The sequence below is a fragment of the Hevea brasiliensis genome, chromosome 12 (assembly GCF_030052815.1).
Source record: "Hevea brasiliensis isolate MT/VB/25A 57/8 chromosome 12, ASM3005281v1, whole genome shotgun sequence".
NCBI classification, from domain to species: Eukaryota; Viridiplantae; Streptophyta; class Magnoliopsida; order Malpighiales; family Euphorbiaceae; genus Hevea; species Hevea brasiliensis.
Genome location: NC_079504.1, coordinates 9,856,618 through 9,875,833, shown reverse-complemented (window position 1 = coordinate 9,875,833; position 19,216 = coordinate 9,856,618). Strand labels below are relative to the sequence as shown.

Genomic DNA, 19,216 nt, shown 5'->3' with positions numbered 1-19,216 from the left:
CACACATTTGGGACATCCAAGAAGACATCAACCAAGCATCCAAGCTTCCCACAAACACTTGTGCTCTTAAGCTTTGTGTAGTTGTTCTCTTGTAAAGCTTAGGCTTGTGTAGCCATTTTTCTTGAGTTAATAAAATTACCTTCCCTTTGTCCAAACTCTTCCCACTACTATCTTTTGTTTCCTTTTGTACCTTCTCACTTAGGCATACTTTTGTCACCCTTATTAGTCTATCATATAGACTAAGTGTGTTGGAAGGCTGACTTAGTCCAATGAGGTGACTAAGGCCGCACGAGTTGCTAGAGTTTGGTGTTGATAAACTCCCAGTCCATGACATTTTGCTTCCCTCAATTTTCAAGTTGTTTCAAGAGTGATAAGTCCCTATGGACCTATGGTGCTGCGTCTAGTAGCTAAGACTCTAACGATAATGGTATGATGGTTCGAACTTGCTCCCTCATATTAGAGCTTTGCATGGCTTAGGGCTAATGATTCAAGATTGAGCCTAATTTTTAGGCTACGAGTGTTATAGTTGATTGTTAGGATCTTTTTCTATAATGCAGTAAAATTTTAAAAATTAAATAAAAATAATATAATTAAATAATTAATAAAATAATTTATAAATTTTAAAATAAATATTTAAATTTTTAACTTTTTTAATTTATAAATTTTAAAATTATTATAAATAAATATATTAATTTATTTTTAAAATTTATAAATTAATTTATAATTTAATTTATAAATTAAGTGAAATACCCAATAACTATGCCAACAACTAATAAAAATTTATGAATGCTAAGTAATTGTCTTGATGAATTCGATCTCTACCCTTGCTTTTGTGGAAAATGATAAAAAAATTATTAAAAAAATCATATAAGTGCATGTGCTTTTTTTCATTAGCCCAAATAAAATATTAGAATAAATTGGCTGCTGGCATATTTGCTTACCTCAGTCATAACTCACTGAGTATTCATCAATGACGTCAAGGACATTTTATAATCATTTGTAAAAAAAAAAAAATCGACAACACACGAAAAGAAGAGTTTCCCTTTTTAAACCAGCGTGTACGACAGGCGTACACATTGGAATGTGCCACTACCCTTACCCAAACATAACACATCCTACCTCAATCCACTCAACCCCCTTTTTTTTTTGCCACGTGTCACCGCGTTTTCTTCGCTGCTTCGACGGCGTTTACCTCTGTCTACTTTGTCCAAGCTCCAATGTTTCTCACTCTATGCTTTCAATCGTTATGACTCTTGCCCTTTTCTTCCAAATTCATAACACCTGCTTCTCCTGATTTTCCCGGTAAAGTTACTGAAAAAAGAGCAGTCACGTTTCTTCAAGTTTTTGTTTGACTCTTGTGAATTTAATCTTTTGGAGATTTAGATGGATTTAGGTCTCCATGCATCACTTGCCTCGATTTTTAACTCATAGCCAGAGGGGCGGCCCTATGGACCCTAAGAACCGTCGGAGGCCGAGGCTGGATCGCCGAAATGCGGCGAAGCACATTGATTATGATGCGACGTCGTATTGCTCCTCTTCAGACGACTTGTCATCGTCGTCTCTGGTCACTAGGTCTCCTGACTTGCCAGATCGGACTAGTTTTCGGATTGAAGGAACCGATGGTGAGTTTGACCGCATTTGTCGGACCCTGGGCTTGTCGGGTCCCGAGGATTTTGCTATTCCGGCGGCGGCGTGGGAGGCGATGAAGGTCCGGTCGGCTTCAGATCTTCTGCCGCGGTCCAGATTGCACGAGGCAAATAGTCCGGGGATAGGGGACAAGAAACATCATCATCAGCTGCAGGATCAGGAGGAGAGTGAATTGTGTACTAGGGTTGTAGATAGTGTTAGCATTACAGACGCTGCTGAGTTGTCTCGGGACGAGCCAGTTGAGTCAGCTAAGTTAAATGCTTGTCGCGGTGTTGTTTGCGGTGCAGCAGGGGGAATCAAAGGGGTTAGGCCGCCGCTGTTGAAGCCGCCGCCTTCAATGACGTTACCGGTGATCGATAACGCTTGTTCAACTTGGGATTTATTGAGGGATTTTGCGCCTGAGAATGATAGAGGTTCCTTGTTGGTGGCTAGTGGAGACTTCTGCCGTGATGATGAGGAAGAAGGACTTGGTGAACACGGACTTGATTTGGCTGCTATTAAGAGAGAAGAAGATGGTAATTCGTTGAGGGTATGGGAGTCATGTTCGTTTACCACATCCAGTGATGATGATTCATCAAGTACTACCACGGAACTCATGTCCAACATTTCGCCAAATGGGAGATTTAGAAGGATTATTGATTACTGGGAAAAAGGTGAGCTTCTGGGAAGGGGGTCGTTCGGATCGGTATATGAAGGAATCTCTAAGTAAGTGCTCAACCTCTGTTCTTCATTTTATTCCTTGAAATATCTCTTTAATTATCATTTGCGAGCAGACTATTTTCATTTTTCATATGGCTGCAGCGTCTTCCAATCTGTTTTTAGGTTCTTGCACTTTGTGCAAAACTTGTCTTCAGTTTTGCACTCTCAATTTTATAGATTTTGTGGTTAGGCAGCAATTGGTAGTACTAGTAACAAAAGCGGAGGGTTTTCTATATATGTGTTTGTGTGTGTGTGTGTGACACTTTTTCTCCACTAATCATTCTTTGTTTATTATTTATTCCTGCAGTGATGGATTCTTTTTTGCTGTAAAAGAGGTTTCTTTGCTTGATCAAGGAAATGAAGGCAAGCAAAGTGTTTACCAACTTGAGCAGGTGAGATAGTCATACTTGAATGAAATAAATTCAAATCTGCAATTGTGATGACTGGGATTTCTTTTGAAACCTGAAGGGGCTTATTATCAGAACTCTTTTTTTCTCATCACATTAGATGCTCGTGTTTTTCAGGAGATTGCTCTTTTAAGTCAGTTCGAACATGAAAACATAGTTCAGTATTACGGCACTGATAAGGTAACCTCTTGTTTTTCACATCGGTTATTTGCTTCTCTGTGCATCATTTTGAACATAACTGATAGAAGTGAAGACACTATCTCCTTTTATTAATTCTTTATTTTATAATTTATTTTATTTGTATACTTTAAAATTTATCAAAATTTGGATAACAATTCCCTGTATAAAATGTCTCTCTGTTCCAAATTTTTTGTGAATGCATTTATCAAATTGATTCTAGCTTTCAGGTTTACCAATGTCACACAGCTACCTGTAACTAACTTCAAATAGTTGAAACTAAGCTGGACAAGAATAATTAATTGAATATAATCTCTATTAATGTAGTGACCTTGGAACTTGTGAAATGTGATGAATTTATCTGCTTATAAGCACCCTGCATATTTCATCTCTGTATTTCATATTGCTTAGTGGGAATAACTGTACTGGAAATTCTTTTTGTGTATGTATTTGTTCGTTAATTTTGTTTCCTATGCTGAATTTTGCAGGATGACTCGAAACTATATATCTTTCTTGAGCTTGTAACTAAGGGCTCCCTTATGAATCTCTATCAGAGATACAATCTTCGAGATTCACAAGTTTCTGCATACACAAGGCAGATTTTGCATGGTTTGAAGTATCTTCATGCTCAAAATGTTGTTCATAGGTGAGATAAGTGATTGATTATTCTTTTTATCATGTATTTTATCCATGGTTTTGATAGTTGTGATTACCACACTAGATTTTGTATTTGGCCAAATACATTCCCAGACACCTAAACTATTTTATTTTTGTCTAATAGACATTAAAACTTTTTTCTTTGGGGCCTATCTCACACCTCAACTCAAAAAAACTTAACACTTAGATACAAATTTTCAATGTTACTGGAGTTTGAGAGACATGGGGCCAACATGTAAAAGATTTTCCGAATGGCCAAAGATGCATGAAAAGAAGCCCACTTCAAAACTCTTGCAGGCGTAGCCGCCACATCCACCACCATAATACTTTTTCCATTAACACAAGCCACTCAAACTCTTCTTCTCCCAGCAGCTATCTGCTCTGCCCTTTTAAGCTCAGGCAATTTAATCACCTTCTTCCAACAATCCCTTTCATTATCATACTCACTCAAAGCTCCCTTCACTTCATCCACTACGTATGTCATCTCTTCATCCATCGTCGCCGCTGGTCCACTCCATCCCACAAGCATTCCCTTAGGCATATTCTCCCACAGGTTTGCTTCAACATTATAAAACCAACAATCATTTACTGCATTGCCTTTAATGTTAACCATGTAAAGCTTCCTTTTACACCCTACTGCCTCTATCGCTTCTCTACTGAATCTACCATCTTTTAGTGCTGCCATTTTTTCCCATCTCCAATTTTATTTCTTTTGTTTTGTGTCCCATTTTTCCATTGACCTAGCCATATCTCCGCTATAGTGCGACCCAACCCCACTTGCGAAGTAAACTGTGCTACGTCTCACCTGTATTGAAGCTCATGTTGCCCAATAGTTGTTTTTAGTAGAATTACCACCATTACGAAGGGCAGAATTGGAGAAGAAGGTTCAGGATTTTCGAAGGCACAGTCACGTTTCTTGCCATTAGTGGGGAACACTGGATAAGCTTGGGCACCTTTGTTGCTGTTGAAGCGATGGGGTCTATCAGTGTCCATTTTTCCTTTTTTCTTTTTTTTTTTTAGTTGTTTTGAGTATTGGGACATGGGAGAATAGTGCAAGATAAGAGATTTTAGTGTAAGGAAGAGAGAGAAAGGGGATGGAAAATTATGGATGTGAGTGTAGGGTAGAGAAATGCAGGTGTAGTGATGAACAGAGAGAATGGAAGATTTTCTTTAATTTAATAATAAAATAATAATTAGCATAAATTACACATCGGCAATTTTTTTGTAAGGCTCACTCTCCTCTCCACGCGTGTATTTACGGAATATGCTGACTGTATAAATTTATATTTAAGTGTTACGGTTTTTTTTTTTTTTTTTTTTTTTTGAGCTGAGGTGTGAGATAGGGAAAAAAATGTTTAGGTGTTTATTAGGCAAAAATATAATAGTTCAGGTGTATGGGTATTTATTTGGCTTTTTATATTTTGATGGTTTTCCAAATGTATGTTGTATTTACCTCTTCATCGTTGATACCAATCATCTCAACTCAATCAGGCATTAATCCCTACTTAATTGGGGTCAGCTGTAAGGATCTGCCCTTTTAATTCATTTTGTCTAGGGCAATATGTTTAGAAATGTTTTGTGCTCTTTAAGTTTTTGTTCTCTATTTTACCCCATTTCATCCTAAGTTTGCACCTCTTCTTCATCCCTTTTGTGAAGTCAAGGTACTTGACCTTCTGTAGTTGTGCACTGATATCAATCATTTGTCCTGTAATTGTCACACTTCAAGAATTATTGGGTTTCTTTGATCAAAGTTAGTTTTTCCCCCTTTTCACTTTGTTATTTGAACAGAGTAAGGATTCACTGTGAAGTTTTTTCTTTTTGGGAGGGGAGGGAGGTTGTTAAATTCTTCATATCTTTTTTGTCCTTTAATTTTTATCATACAGGGTTGGCTTGCTACACCACATTACAATTCAGTACTGGGCCCCTTTTGGTTATTTGTTTCTGCATTTTGTTTTATTGGTTTTATGTGTGTTTAATGTAGTAATTTTGTGCACATTTTACAATACAGAAGTTTTGGCAGTTGACTCAAGCACTCTTGCATGCACACACCATGGGTTCACATATAACTAGCATATATGATACTGAAATCTCATTGCATTTTCTTATGGTACTTTAGGGATATCAAATGTGCAAATATATTGGTAGATGCTAATGGATCAGTGAAACTTGCAGATTTTGGATTGGCTAAGGTTTTTATCCAACTCTCAGATTTTTATCTCTCTGTATATGTTAAAGCCTTAAAGGTTCTGAAATGATGGCGAATTTCTTCTCTAACTTGTGTACTATTCTCTTTTTCAGGCAACAAAATTAAATGATGTTAAATCTTGCAAGGGGACTGCATTTTGGATGGCACCTGAGGTATGTGTTTATGCATTTTAGTTTATAGATTAGACAAAATATACTTTCCATGGTAGTATACTTTTGTTTTTTACTCTGTATTTCTATTCCTTTAATTTTATCTGACATGCCTACCTGCAAGATTTGTCACTATTGCATAGTCTATCAAACTGTCTGGTTAAATCATGTTTAATATTTTCCATTAGTTTTTCTGGTTACTGAGCTTTATATTGCAGGTTGTCAATAGGAGAAATCAGGGTTATGGGCTTCCAGCTGACATGTGGAGCCTTGGATGCACTGTTTTGGAGATGTTAACCCGTCAGATCCCATATTCCCATTTAGAATGTGTATGTGCCACGTTTTTGCACTCCCTTCTTTTCATAGATATCATTATATGTTGATGGCAGCATAAAGGACTTGGATAATTGAGACTTCTACTTCTTTTTTTGGATATGCTTGTCTTGGCTAGTTAACGAGTTAATTCTACATTAAATTGGGCATTAAGTGCACAACAGCTAATTTCCTTTTCCACATGCAATTTTGTGATATGTGCCAGGACTCTTGTTTATGGCTTTTAACATCTACTCCCTTTTCTGTGATTCAACAGATGCAGGCATTGTTTAGGATTGGCAGAGGTGTGCCACCACCTGTTCCTGATTTTCTTTCACCAGATGCACGGGATTTTATTTTGCAATGCCTACAAGTTAATCCCAATGATCGTCCTACTGCTGCTCAGCTCTTAGACCATTCATTTGTAAGACGATCACTTTCCACGTCATTGTCAGGTTCTGCGTCACCTTATATTGGCCGAAAATCTTGGAAGCTCTCACCTATGACTACTGATAATTAGGTGAAACTTCATATTGCTTCCCTCTCCATTCCCCATAACAATGTCTTTCTATATATATGTGTGTGTGCGCGTGTGTATGTGTGTGTGTGTGTGTGTGTGTATAAAACTCAATTTCTACAGCCCCTCGTCAAAAGGGGTTATTCACATAAAAAAGAGAAGGGCCTAAAATTTTATTCAAGTCACAATTTACTGCCCATACTTTAGTATTTGTTGCAATTATAGCGAAGCCACCTAAATATATTAAATCACATGTAAAATCAGTTATTTATATGGCTATTGTTCAAAGATGAAGTTGATGATGGTAAGCTAATAAATTTATCAATGTGTGTTTAAGTTATCCATTTAGTTGTTTACATGTACTTGATTGAATTTAGGTGGTTTGGGCAATAAGTATAGGATATAATTACCTATTTTTAAAGTTTGGGCTATTTTTTGAATTGTAAATTGAGGCCTGTTTTGTGATTACCGCAATGGATCCTTTGATGTGTTTGAAAATAGAAATATAAATGTCTTACTTGCCTGTGTTAACATTGTAATAGATCACATGATTGCTATTTATCAGAGGATATGTTACCATAGTTCTCTATTGACCTTTCCTAAACAGGATACTCAGCATCATTTTTAGTTAGTCTATGTTTCATAGGATCCAAATCTTCATACTGCATCTTAGCTTGATGTTGTCTGTCTCGTATAATTGTCTTTGTTATTTTGTCATTTTAATGAACTGATGGTTTTGCTCTTGAAAACAGTTGTGTCCACAGCAAAGCATGCAAGACTCATTTATCATGTTGCATAGACAAGTGGGTCGACTTGTTCTTGGACGCTGTATTTTGCAGCCATTAATTTTTGGTTGCATAAAACTAAAAGCATGCGAGCATGGTTTAAATTAATGAAGATCGAAATGACGTCCAGGATCTGGCCTTGTAACTTTACTATGATGATATCAGATTTTTTATTCATGGGTTCTGCTCTGAAAATTCAACTTTATAGCTCTGGCGGTTCTTAAAGTAGCATTTAGTTATTTGTCTGTTGTAAGAAATGGGGAGCAGACACCATTGTGTGTATATATCCCATGATTGTAGCAAATGTCAGTGATAATTCAACTTTTAGTGTTTTTCTTTTTTATTTTTTTGAAAGTTTTGTACCACTAGCGGCTTTTGTAAAATATGTTCCATATGAATGCATTGATTCTAAATTATTTCTTTGCTGGTGAATATTTGGTCTGAGCTTCCCCTTCCCACCTGCATTTCGGAGTCTCCCACCAAGAACAAAGAGCTTATCAGGAATTGATGAACCCTAGAATGGAGAGAGTAATTGGTCTGGTAATGGTGTGAGCAGCAGCTTGCGAAAAGCGGTACTTCCTAGATTTTTAACTTTTGAAGGAACATGTTGAGGAGGTTTGTATCTTAAAATATGAAGCTTGTTACTATGATTTGATTGAAGAAAAGCCATTCATAGAGTTTAGAATAATTTTTATGCAAATTTGTCATTTAATTTTATTTAAAATTTTCAATTCAAATAATTTTATGATAAAACTTTTGTGAGTCAATTGTGGAATAAGATGGATGGTCCTATGATTCATTTTGATATTAATTATTTTTGTGTCGAGTAAAAAATATAATTATTCTTACAAGTAGCCCACTAATTATTATTCTGGTCATTAAATATCTATTGAATAAAAAAAATAAAATTTATATATTTAGAATAAATTTTAAAAAGATAAAATTTACTTTAATTTTATTAGCTGAAATAATTGATAATAGAAATTATTAAATCCCAACATTTAAAATGTTACATCCCACCATTTAAATTATTAAATCCACTCAAATAGATTTTATTTCATCTTGATCGACTGATCATTTATAATAGAAAGAAATGGACGTTACAATAGATTTCATATGATTTTTCAAATTTATTCAGGCAGGTTATTTAAGGCCTTTGAAGAGTAAGAAACTTAAAAATTACGAGAATAATTTTTTTTTCATTGGGCTTTCCATTTTAATAAAATTATTTCTCTTAACTAGTTAAATACTTGCATTATGTATAAATTTAATAAAAATTAATTTTTTGTATTTAATTAAAATTAAAATATTAATATAATAACATTAATTAGTAAATTAAACTATTTTCAAAAAATATCACGTGATAATTTTTAAAAAAAATTTAACTTACTTTATAATATAAAAATAAATTAATAAATTAATCATATCATGAGATATTTAATAGTTAAAAACATAAAAAATAGCTACATATTGAAAACTCATGAAATATATATATATATATATATATATATATATATATATATATATATATATATATATATATATATATATATATATATATGTGTGTGTGTGTAATGGCCCGGTCCACTAGTAATATTATCCGCTCTGAGCCGAAGCTCTCACGGTTTTAAAATGTTTCACTAGAGGTTACGAACCACCAACTTATAAACTCAATATTTCTTTCCTGTTTTGTCGATGTGAGATTTACCTAGGGTGTTACAAAATATATATATATAAAAGCATCAAATCAAAACTAAAATGTGAAGCTTTATCATAATTTTATTTTTTAAAAATAAAATTAATTTCATCATTAACCATTGTAAATAAACTAACAAGTTTTAGTTTAATAATGGAAAGAGTAAAATATAAATAAAATAAATATAAAAGAAATCTTAAATATATCAAAAATAGAAATTCAATCATACAAGTATTTTGCGAAATATATTATAAAGGGAAGTTTACAATTTGATATCTAAATTTTATCTTATATTATTTGGAATTTTAAAAAATTAATTATTTATTTATTTGATTTTGTACTACATTACACTTTCATCTCTTAATTTTTAAAAATTAATTATTTAGTTTTTTAATTTTACACTGTCAAATTTTAATCCTTGTAATTTTAATATACAAAACAATTTAATTATTCAGTCAATGAATAAAATTGTTATAAATATTAAAATTTTAAGAATTAAATTATTTTATATATTAAAATTAAAGAAATTAATAATTACTTTTTTTTAAAACCTAAGAACTAAAATATAATATAGTATAAAATTTAAAGATTAAATAATTAATTTTATAAAGTCTATGAATTAAAGTATAAAATAAGATAAAACTCATACATTAAATTTTAAATTCCCCTATTATAAAATATGTGCGCAAACAATATTTGATTCTGAATAAAAAAATTCTAATAAAAAAGTTTGATTTCAAATCAAATTAAATTATTTCGATCGAGTCGATCAGTTCTTCGTTTAATCTCTCATTCTTTTTTCTTGATTGATTGAAATAGTGGAAGCAAAAACAGCAATGAGATTTTAACACTCTTCACACAGCAGAAAATGGAGAAACGATAAAATTTTAAATTTTAATTATTTACCACAATAATTTAATTTAAATTGAAAACTTTTAAAAAATAAAATTTATTTATTTCACCATCAAATGAAATTAATTTATATAAAAAATAATTATCAACTTCTTTTCTTTTTATAAAAAAAATTATTGATAAAATAAACTTTGTTATTTACTAGATATGATTAAAATATATAATAGAAATCTATAATCTGTAATATGTATAAAATAAAGAAGGAGAGAAATATTTATATTTCCAAATATATAATTAATTATTTATTATAAATATCAATAAAAATTATATAATAATAAAATTTGGCAATAAAAAAAATTACTAATTCATGTCACTTTGTTGCTAATAACTTTTAATGACAATATTTACGTTGTTAAATTTTTTAACAATGGGAAGATTACCATACCATCATGTTGTTAAAAGTTTCTCTGATCATATCCCTTCTTTGCTAATAAATTTTAACTATAAACATAATCACTAACACTTTTAACAACGAAAGGCGTAGCTAATAGCAAATCTTTAAATAATTTTAACTTTTAATATTACTATAATTAATAATAATTTCAATTATATAAACAAATTATATAATAATTTTTAATATAGTAGTTATATAATTTTAATTCTATAAATATAATTAGTTCATTAAAAATATTTAATTAATTATAATAAAATTAATAAAAAATCTTAAATACTGAATTTTACTTTCACTAATTTATTTTTTTTATTGTTCTAAATATTTACTAATTCATTATAAATGTTTGTGTGGAAAGGTGGAAGGAATAATAATATAAACAAAAATGTCTTCAACATAATTATAAATTTACTATTAAAAACTAAAACTTTAATCAATTTTAAAAATTATATTTATATTAATAGATATGAAATTCTAATCATATTCAATGACAACTATTTTATTGTTACTAATTTATAGTCATTAAAAAAAAGTAGCGAATAAGTTTTAATTAAATATTAAAATTGAGAATTTGAATTTTTAATCTAATTTAAGTATAACAACCAATTTATTAATTACAAGTTTATAGCCTTTTTCTAAAAATAAAATTTATTTTGATCAAAATTGTCATGACTCGATACTATGGATCAGATCAGTACTAAAACTTGAGTCAACATAAAGCCTCCAAAATCTATAATAAGTCTAACTATTCTAACCTAACCATAAAGCCCATACTCTAAGTCCCATTTCAAGAAATCAATCGAACAGAGTCCGACCATAACCTGAACTATCCAATAGGGGGTTTTTAGCTCATCCGACCTGTAATCACAGAATACATCAAATTGGAGAGCTCAGCTCGCTCTCATAATCTTCAATCAATCATATAATCAAATGGGAGCTCAGCTCCCTTGTCCTCAAAACAATTCATCTCATACATTCAACATATCCATAAAAATTAGGTTACTAGTTTCTAAAGAAAATAGATCATTACAATCCCACAAATTAAAAATAACCCTAGCACATACGGAGTTCTAAATTTTAGATTAAGAAAACAAAATACAAAGAACAACTGCCAATAAACTTGAGGGAAATGAAACAGGTTATTCTGAAAATGAAACTCTCCTGTAGCCTAGAAAAATATGATGAACAGGAGTGAGCGTTCGACTCGCAGAGTAAAATATTAATTTTAAATACAATTTCTATAACTAATTAGGGCTAATGCATCCCTAATAATGAAATGCAGCATATATCAACACATTTAATCAAGTTCAAATAATATTCACACAAAAAATAATTTAGAGCACTCAAACACCTGTGTGTCATGTAAATCAAATATATATATATATATATATGGAAGTTGAAACTACAAGAAAAACAGAAGTTAGTGACGGATTTTTTGTGACGGAATAATTTCGTCACAAATTAGAGATGAATTTTTGACAGATTACATAATTGGACAGATTTGTGATGGAATATCCGTCATAAATTTTTTAATTATTTTTTAAATATTTTAAATATTGACAAACAGAATATTCCGTCTCTAAACTGTCATAGATTTATGACAGACAGATTTATCCGTCACTAATTTGTAATGGAAAAACATTGCCTGCAACGCTCGGGCTCCAACCACTAGAGGAATTGTCCGCTTTGGCCATAAGCCTCACGATTTTGTCCCATAGGTGAAATAGAGAACTTCCCAGGAGGTCACCCATCCTAGGATATCTCTCAAGCGAGCACGCTTAACCCTGGAGTTCTTCCAATTCTCCAGGTCATTCCATCAAAAGGCGCTTCTTTAAAGGTCCCTTAGGCAAATCCCACATTGGCAAGCACGGAGATGGTCTGGGGTTCAAAAAGTAATGATATATAAAATGAGGGAACTAATCACTAGAGGCGCCTTTTGATAGAATAGCCTGGAGAGTTGGAAGAACTCTAGGGTTAAGCGTGCTCACTTGAGAGAAATCCTAGGATGGGTGACCTCCTGGGAAGTTCTCTATTCCACCTATGGGACAAAACCGTGAGGCTTATGGCCAAAACGGACAATTCCTCTAGTGGTTGGAGCCCGATCGTTACAATTGGTATCAGAGCCGCTTGCGTGTCCTCTTGAGCGATAGTGGGGCAAACCTTAGCGAAGACGCTGAGTCCCGAAATGGGGGGAGAAAGGTCCCTTAGGCAAATCCCACATCCGCAAAGCACGGAGATGGTCTTGGGTTCAAAAAGTAATGATATATAAAATGAGGGAACTAATCACTAGATATGCCTTTTGGTGGAATGGCCTGGAGAGTTGGAAGAACTTCAGGGTTAAGCATGCTCGCTTGAGAGAAATCCTAGGATGGGTGACCTCCTGGGAAGTTCTCCATTCCACCTATGGGACAAAACCGTGAGGCTTATGGCCAAAGCGGATAATTCCTCTAGTTGTTGGTTCCCTCATTTTATATTTCATTACTTTTTGAATCCAATACCATTTCCGCACTTTGCTGATGTGGGATTTGCCTAGGGGACCTTTCTGGAGCCTGATCGTTACAATTGGTATCAGAGCTGCTCGCGTGTCCTCTTGCGCGATGGTGGGGCAAACCTTAGTGAGGACACTGAGTCCCGAAAGGGGGGGAGAAAGGTCCCCTAGGCAAATCCCACATCGGCAAAGCACAGAGATGGTATTGGATTCAAAAAGTAATGAAATATAAAATGAGGGAACCAACAACTAGAGGAATTATCCGCTTTGGCCATAAGCCTCACGGTTTTGTCCCATAGGTGGAATGGAGAACTTCCCAGGAGGTCACTCATCCTAAGATTTCTCTCAAGTGAGCACGCTTAACCCTAGAGTTTTTACAACTCTCCAAGCCATTTCACCAAAAGGCGCCTCTAGTGATTAGTTCCCTTATTTTATATATCATTACTTTTTGAACCCAAGACCATCTCCGTTCTTTCTCTAATCATATCCCTTCTTTGCTAATAAATTTTAACTATAAACATAATCACTAACACTTTTAACAGTGAAAGGCGTAGCTAATAGCAAATCTTTAAATAATTTTAACTTTTAATATTACTATAATTAATAATAATTTCAATTATATAAAAAAATTATATAATAATTTTTAATATAGTAGTTATATAATTTTAATTCTATAAATATAATTAGTTCATTAAAAATATTTAATTAATTATAATAAAATTAATAAAAAATCTTAAACACTGAATTTCACTTTCACTAATTTATTTTTTTTTATTGTTCTAAATATTTACTAATTCATTATAAATGTTTGTGTGGGTAGGTGGAGGGAATAATAATATAAACAAAAATATCTTCAACATAATTATAAAATTACTATTAAAAAAACTAAAAATTTAATCAATTTTAAAACTTATATTTATATTAATAGATATAAAATTCTAATCATATTCAATGATAACTATTTTGTTGTTACTAATTTGTAGTCATTAAAAAAAAGTAGCGAATAAGTTAGTGAAGGATTTTTTGTGACGGAATAATTTCGTCACAAATTAGAGATGGATTTTTGACAGATTATATCATTAGACGGATTTGTGACGGAATATCAGTTATAAATTTTTTAATTATTTTTTAAATATTTTAATTATTGACAGACAGAATATTCCGTATCTAAATCGTCACAAATTAACAGACAGATTTATCCGTCACTAATTTGTAACGGAAAAACATTGCCTGTAACAGTCGGGCTCTAACCACTAGAGGAATTGTCCGCTTTGGCCATAAGCCTCACGATTTTATCCCATAGGTGAAATGGAGAACTTCCTAGTAGGTCACCGATCCTAGGATATCTCTCAAGCGAGCACGCTTAACCCTAGAGTTCTTCTAACTCTCCAAGTCATTGCACCAAAAGGCGCCTTTTTAAAGGTCCCTTAGGCAAATCCTACATTGGCAAAGCATGGAGATGGTCTTGGGTTCAAAAAGTAATGATATATAAAATGAGGGAACTAATCACTAGAGGTGCCTTTAGGTGGAATGACCTGGAGAGTTTGAAGAACTCTAGGGTTAAGCGTGCTCTCTTGAGAAAAATCTGTTAGTAGTATGCCCTAGAGCATATCATTTAGTATGTATCTTGTACATGTTTTTATTAATAAAAGGTATTTCCACTCTTCCATTTACATAATATATTTATGTGTAATAGAAAATTTCCATTGATATTTTGTTAGAAATTCTATTTGTAGGCCCTGTAAGCTAAAATGAGCTTGATTTTGATGATAACAAAACTTAATGAAATATACATTAACCTTTTGTGCATAAGTATTTGAAGTAATTTTATAGGTCATGATATGCAAAGACATTGATGGAAGGACTATTCTATTGACATGGCTGATATAAAAGGAGTTTATTATCTTGTATAACACAAAACAAATCAAAGTCCATGAAGAAATAGGATAGAAGTTAAGTTTTTAGGTCCATTGTACAAGATTGGAGAATTTATGCCATTTGAGACCTAAAATCAATTTTGTTTTTAGATTCAAGGGTTTAGAAAGTGTTTTTATATCATTCCTAAGGTTTTTAAATGGTCAAAATAATTTTTACAACCTTTCTTCAAAAACTCAAAATTTCAATTTTTAAGTTAGGCAGTAGCGAAATTAGTTAACCCGTTGCAAAAATTAGTTAACTAGTTTTGATGTCTAAAATTCTCTATCTTACAAAACTAGTTAACCGGTGAAAATTTTAGTTAACTATTTTTATGACCTGACCTGACTCAACTCTGCTACACGACTTTCTAAGTAATAACGGCTAGTTTTTTGAAAATTAAAGAGCCGTTGGACACACTCTCCAGCAGACGTTTTTGGCAATGAAAAGCACCTATAAAAGGCATCATTTACTACAATTCTAACTAATGAAAGTGTTCTTATTCATAGTGAATTTATTGTGATTTTTAAAGCTTTCATTCAATTACTCTTGAGCTTGAGTAGCAAATCTTCTCTCTCAATCTTCTAGCATTAAATTCTGTATTTGAGAGTTATTGAGAGTGATTTCTTCTACACCAAAACCTATTTAAGGTTGTGTAAGTGTGAGGACACGCTTGTGGAAGGTTTTCAAGCACCTTGTGAAGCTTCTGGTCTTTTGTGGGAAGCAAAGACGTTGTAAAGGTCCTCAAGCACCTGGGAAGCTTGTTGATATTGTAAAGGCTTTGAATCTTGCCTGTTGAAAAGATCAAATAGTGGAGTGACTCTCAAAGTGAGACTTTGGGAAGAGTAGATGTAGGCCAAGAGAGCTGAACCACTATAAACATTGTGTTTGATTCTCTTCTTCCCTTAACTCTTTAATTTTCAGCACTTTGATTTTCTGATTATATATTGAATGTGTTGAGAATTTGTTTTATTGAGCTAATATTGCAAACTCTAAATTATATGTGAGAAAATACACTTGATATCAAGTAATTATTTTGTGTATGAGCTAGTATTTGTGCATAACTTGATTGATTACTTAAATTACATCCTAGGAACAGAGTTATACACATACATAGAAGTGCAAAGCCTCAATTTTTCATTAAGTCTTGAGCAAGGACTGAAAAATTGTCTAAAGTGTCCAATTCACCCCCCTCTTGGTCACTTTCTTTGGGACAACAAATTGGTATCAGAGCTTGTCTCTCTTGCTTGAGGTTTAAACACCTTAGAGAGATCCTACAATGGCTGGCACATCTAACACAGCTGGTATCCCTGCACCTTTAGCTGAAGGACACTCTATCACTAGACCACCTTTGTTTAATGGTTCTAATTATTCTTTTTGGAAAGTGAGGATGAGAAATTTTATTCAATCTGTTGATATTGAAGCATGGCAAAGAATTGTTAAAGGTCCTGAAATTCCATTAGAATTGCATGCTGATGGTTATAGAGAAAAACTAGAAGATGAATATAATGAACTTGATTGGAAGAAAGTTTCTTCAAATGCTAAAGCTTTAAACATTCTTCATTGTGCACTTGATGCAACTGAGTATAATCGTATTTCAGGTTGTGCATCTGCAAAAGAAGTGTGGGATAAACTTGAAGTCACATATGAAGGGACTAATCAAGTGAAGGAATCAAAAGCAAATAGGCTTGTTCGGGAATATGAACTATTTGAGATGAAACCTGGAGAAACCATTTCAGAAATGAGCACAAGATTTCTTGATCCGTGAATGTTCTCAAAGCTCTTGAAAAAGAATTCACTGAAGAAGAGTTAGTCAAGAAAGTCTTGAGGTCACTACCTAAATCATGGGAAACAAAAGTTACGGTGATCTTTGACACCAAAGATTTCTCCAAATTCACTTATGATGAGCTGATTGGTTCTCTTATTGCTCATGAAATGCTTTATGACAAGAGCAAGAGCAATGTAGATGATGAAAAGAAAAAGAGAGGAATTGCCTTAAAGTCAAGCCAAGAGGATGAATTAAGGAAAACTATAGCTTTTAAGGTTGCCTCAAGTGATGACTCAATTGTTCAAGTGATGAAGATGATCTTGCCGTGATTACAAGAAGATTCAAGAAAGCATTCAAAAAGGAAGGTTCAAAATATAAGAAATTCCTGAAGAAATATTCTCCCAAAGGTGAAAGAAGCAAAGATCAAAGTGAGATTAAATGCTTTGAATGCAACAAACCTGGTCACATCAAGCAAAATTGTCCTAAACTGAAAAAGAAGAATTCAAAGGACAAGAGCAAGAAAGCCTTGGTTGCTGGTTGGATGGATAGTGATTATTCCTCAAGTGATAACTCTAGTGACAAGGAGGTTGCACACATTTGTCTCATGGCTCTAGGAGAGGATAAACCATAAAGTTCCCAACAAAGAGAAATCAACGCTGAGGTAAATAATTCTGACTCTCTTAGTATTGAGGATTATGAAGAAGCATTTGCCAAATTATATGAAGAATACAAAGTTTATAAGAAAAAATGTTCTGCTTTAAATAAAGAAATTGCTTCCTTAAGAGCTGAAAATGATTCTATGAGCATTGTTGTACAAGAAAATAAATTTTATAAAAATCAAATGCTCTTGTTTGATGAGCTGAATAAGGAGTTAGAAGATTCAAAAATTGCTTGTGAAAAACTCATTGAGAAAAACAGGATTTTAGAAACTAAGGTGGAATCTTTGACAAATGATTTAGCTAAATTCACAAATGGCACACAAATTCTTGATACGTTACTTGGTTCTCAAAGATTATCAAATCAAAAATCTGGTCTTGGTTATGATGGATTCACGCACTATGGAAAATACAAAAATTTCTTGGTAAAAGCTTCATCTCATTCATTATCCAATGTCATTTGCTTTTACTGTAACCAAAATGGTCATATGGTTAGTCATTGTCCCATAAGGAAAGGTTCCTCAAAAGTAAAAAGGATATGGGTGCCTAAAGGAACAATTCCTAATGTCTCTAACCCTCAAGGACCCAAACTTGCTTGGGTACCTAAGAAATAGTCAATAAATTTCAGGTATGTTTTAGAAGCAAGCAAGAGTGTGAACAATGGTATGTTGATAGTGCTTGTTCAAGACACATGACTGGAGACAAAGAAAAATTTTCAAACCTCACCTTGAAAAGTGGTGGACATGTGAGATTTGGGGACAAAGGCAAAGTTTACATCATTGGAAGTGGCTCTATTAGGAAAAATCCAAGCGTAAAGGATGTCGCATTAGTTGAAGGTTTGAAATTTAATCTCCTTAGTGTAAGTCAATTATGTGACAAAGGTTACAAAGTTACTTTTAATTCTACACATTGTGAGATTAGAAGTTTGCATAATGATCATACATTATTCATTGCACCTAGAAGTGAAAATGTATATTTGCTTGATTTGAATATTATTGAAAATGGAAATGAAAGATGCCTTGTATCTCTTGAAGAAGATAGTTGGTTGTGGCATAGAAGACTTGGTCATGCTAGTATGTATGTGATTTCAAAACTTTTAAGATATGACCTTGTTAAAGGTTTGCCAAAAATTAACTTTGAAAAAGACCATGTTTGCAAGCCTTGTTCTCTTGGGAAACAAACCAAAGTTTCTTTCAAATCAAAGAGTGTTATTTCAACATCTAGACCTCTTGAGTTATTACATCTTGATTTGTTTGGTCCTATTACACCTATTAGTCTTGGTGGTAAAGCGTATACCTTGGTCATAGTAGATGATTACACTAGGTATACATGGACATATTTTCTTGCACATAAGGATGAAACTTTTAGTGTATTTATATCTTTTTGTAAGAAAGTACAAAGTGAAAAAGGCTTACCCATTTCCTCCATTAGAAGTGATCATGGGAGAGAGTTTGAAAACCAATCTTTTGATGAATTTTGTTCAAACAATGGCATTTTTCATAACTTTTCAGCTCCTAGAACCCCACAACAAAATGGAGTTGTAGAGAGGAAAAATAGAACTTTACAAGAAATGGCAAGAACAATGCTTAGTGAACATAGTCTTCCAAAATATTTTTGGGCAGAAGCCATAAACACTGCTTGCTATATCTTGAATAGAGCAATGATTAGGCCACTCTTAAAGAAAACCTCTTATGAATTATGGAAAGGGAGGAAGCCTAACATTTCTTACTTTCGTGCATTTGGTTGTAAGTGTTATATTTTGAACAATAAGAAAGATAATCTCAAAAAGTTTGATGTAAAATCAGATGAAGGTATTTTTCTAGGATATTCAATGC

At 32.9% G+C, this 19,216-nt stretch overlaps 2 protein-coding genes across 3 annotated transcripts in view; both read left to right on the top strand.

Moving 5' to 3' along the window:
- Positions 1-1,185: 1,185 nt before the first annotated feature.
- LOC131171314 (mitogen-activated protein kinase kinase kinase 1-like) overlaps positions 1,186-19,216 on the top strand; it is a 53,927-nt gene continuing 35,896 nt past the window's right edge. The window contains exons 1-9 of one of the 2 annotated variants that reach the window (XM_058131032.1): positions 1,188-2,352; positions 2,654-2,738; positions 2,871-2,933; positions 3,419-3,576; positions 5,704-5,776; positions 5,886-5,945; positions 6,161-6,271; positions 6,532-6,774; positions 7,524-7,988. In XM_058131032.1, the coding sequence (XP_057987015.1) occupies positions 1,400-2,352; positions 2,654-2,738; positions 2,871-2,933; positions 3,419-3,576; positions 5,704-5,776; positions 5,886-5,945; positions 6,161-6,271; positions 6,532-6,774 (1,746 nt within the window). In that variant the 5' untranslated portion in view covers positions 1,188-1,399 and the 3' untranslated portion in view covers positions 7,524-7,988. Of the gene's footprint in view, positions 2,353-2,653; positions 2,739-2,870; positions 2,934-3,418; positions 3,577-5,703; positions 5,777-5,885; positions 5,946-6,160; positions 6,272-6,531; positions 6,775-7,523; positions 7,989-19,216 lie in introns of those variants that run through there. The other variant, XM_058131033.1, reaches the window with a different exon arrangement.
- LOC131171098 (uncharacterized) lies at positions 16,007-17,054 on the top strand. The gene is made up of 2 exons (XM_058130549.1): positions 16,007-16,702; positions 16,750-17,054. The coding sequence occupies exons 1-2, from the start codon at positions 16,237-16,239 to the stop codon at positions 17,052-17,054; spliced, it is 771 nt and encodes a 256-aa protein (XP_057986532.1). The 5' UTR covers positions 16,007-16,236.

What these genes read in the sequence shown, in the direction of transcription:
- LOC131171098 (XM_058130549.1), top strand. Translation starts at nt 16,237, where the DNA reads ATGGCTGGCACATCTAACACAGCTGGTATCCCTGCACCTTTAGCTGAA. An exon ending in AGAAACCATTTCAGAAATGA is followed by an intron (nt 16,703 to 16,749) that starts GCACAAGATTTC and finishes CTCTTGAAAAAG; the next exon opens with AATTCACTGAAGAAGAGTTA.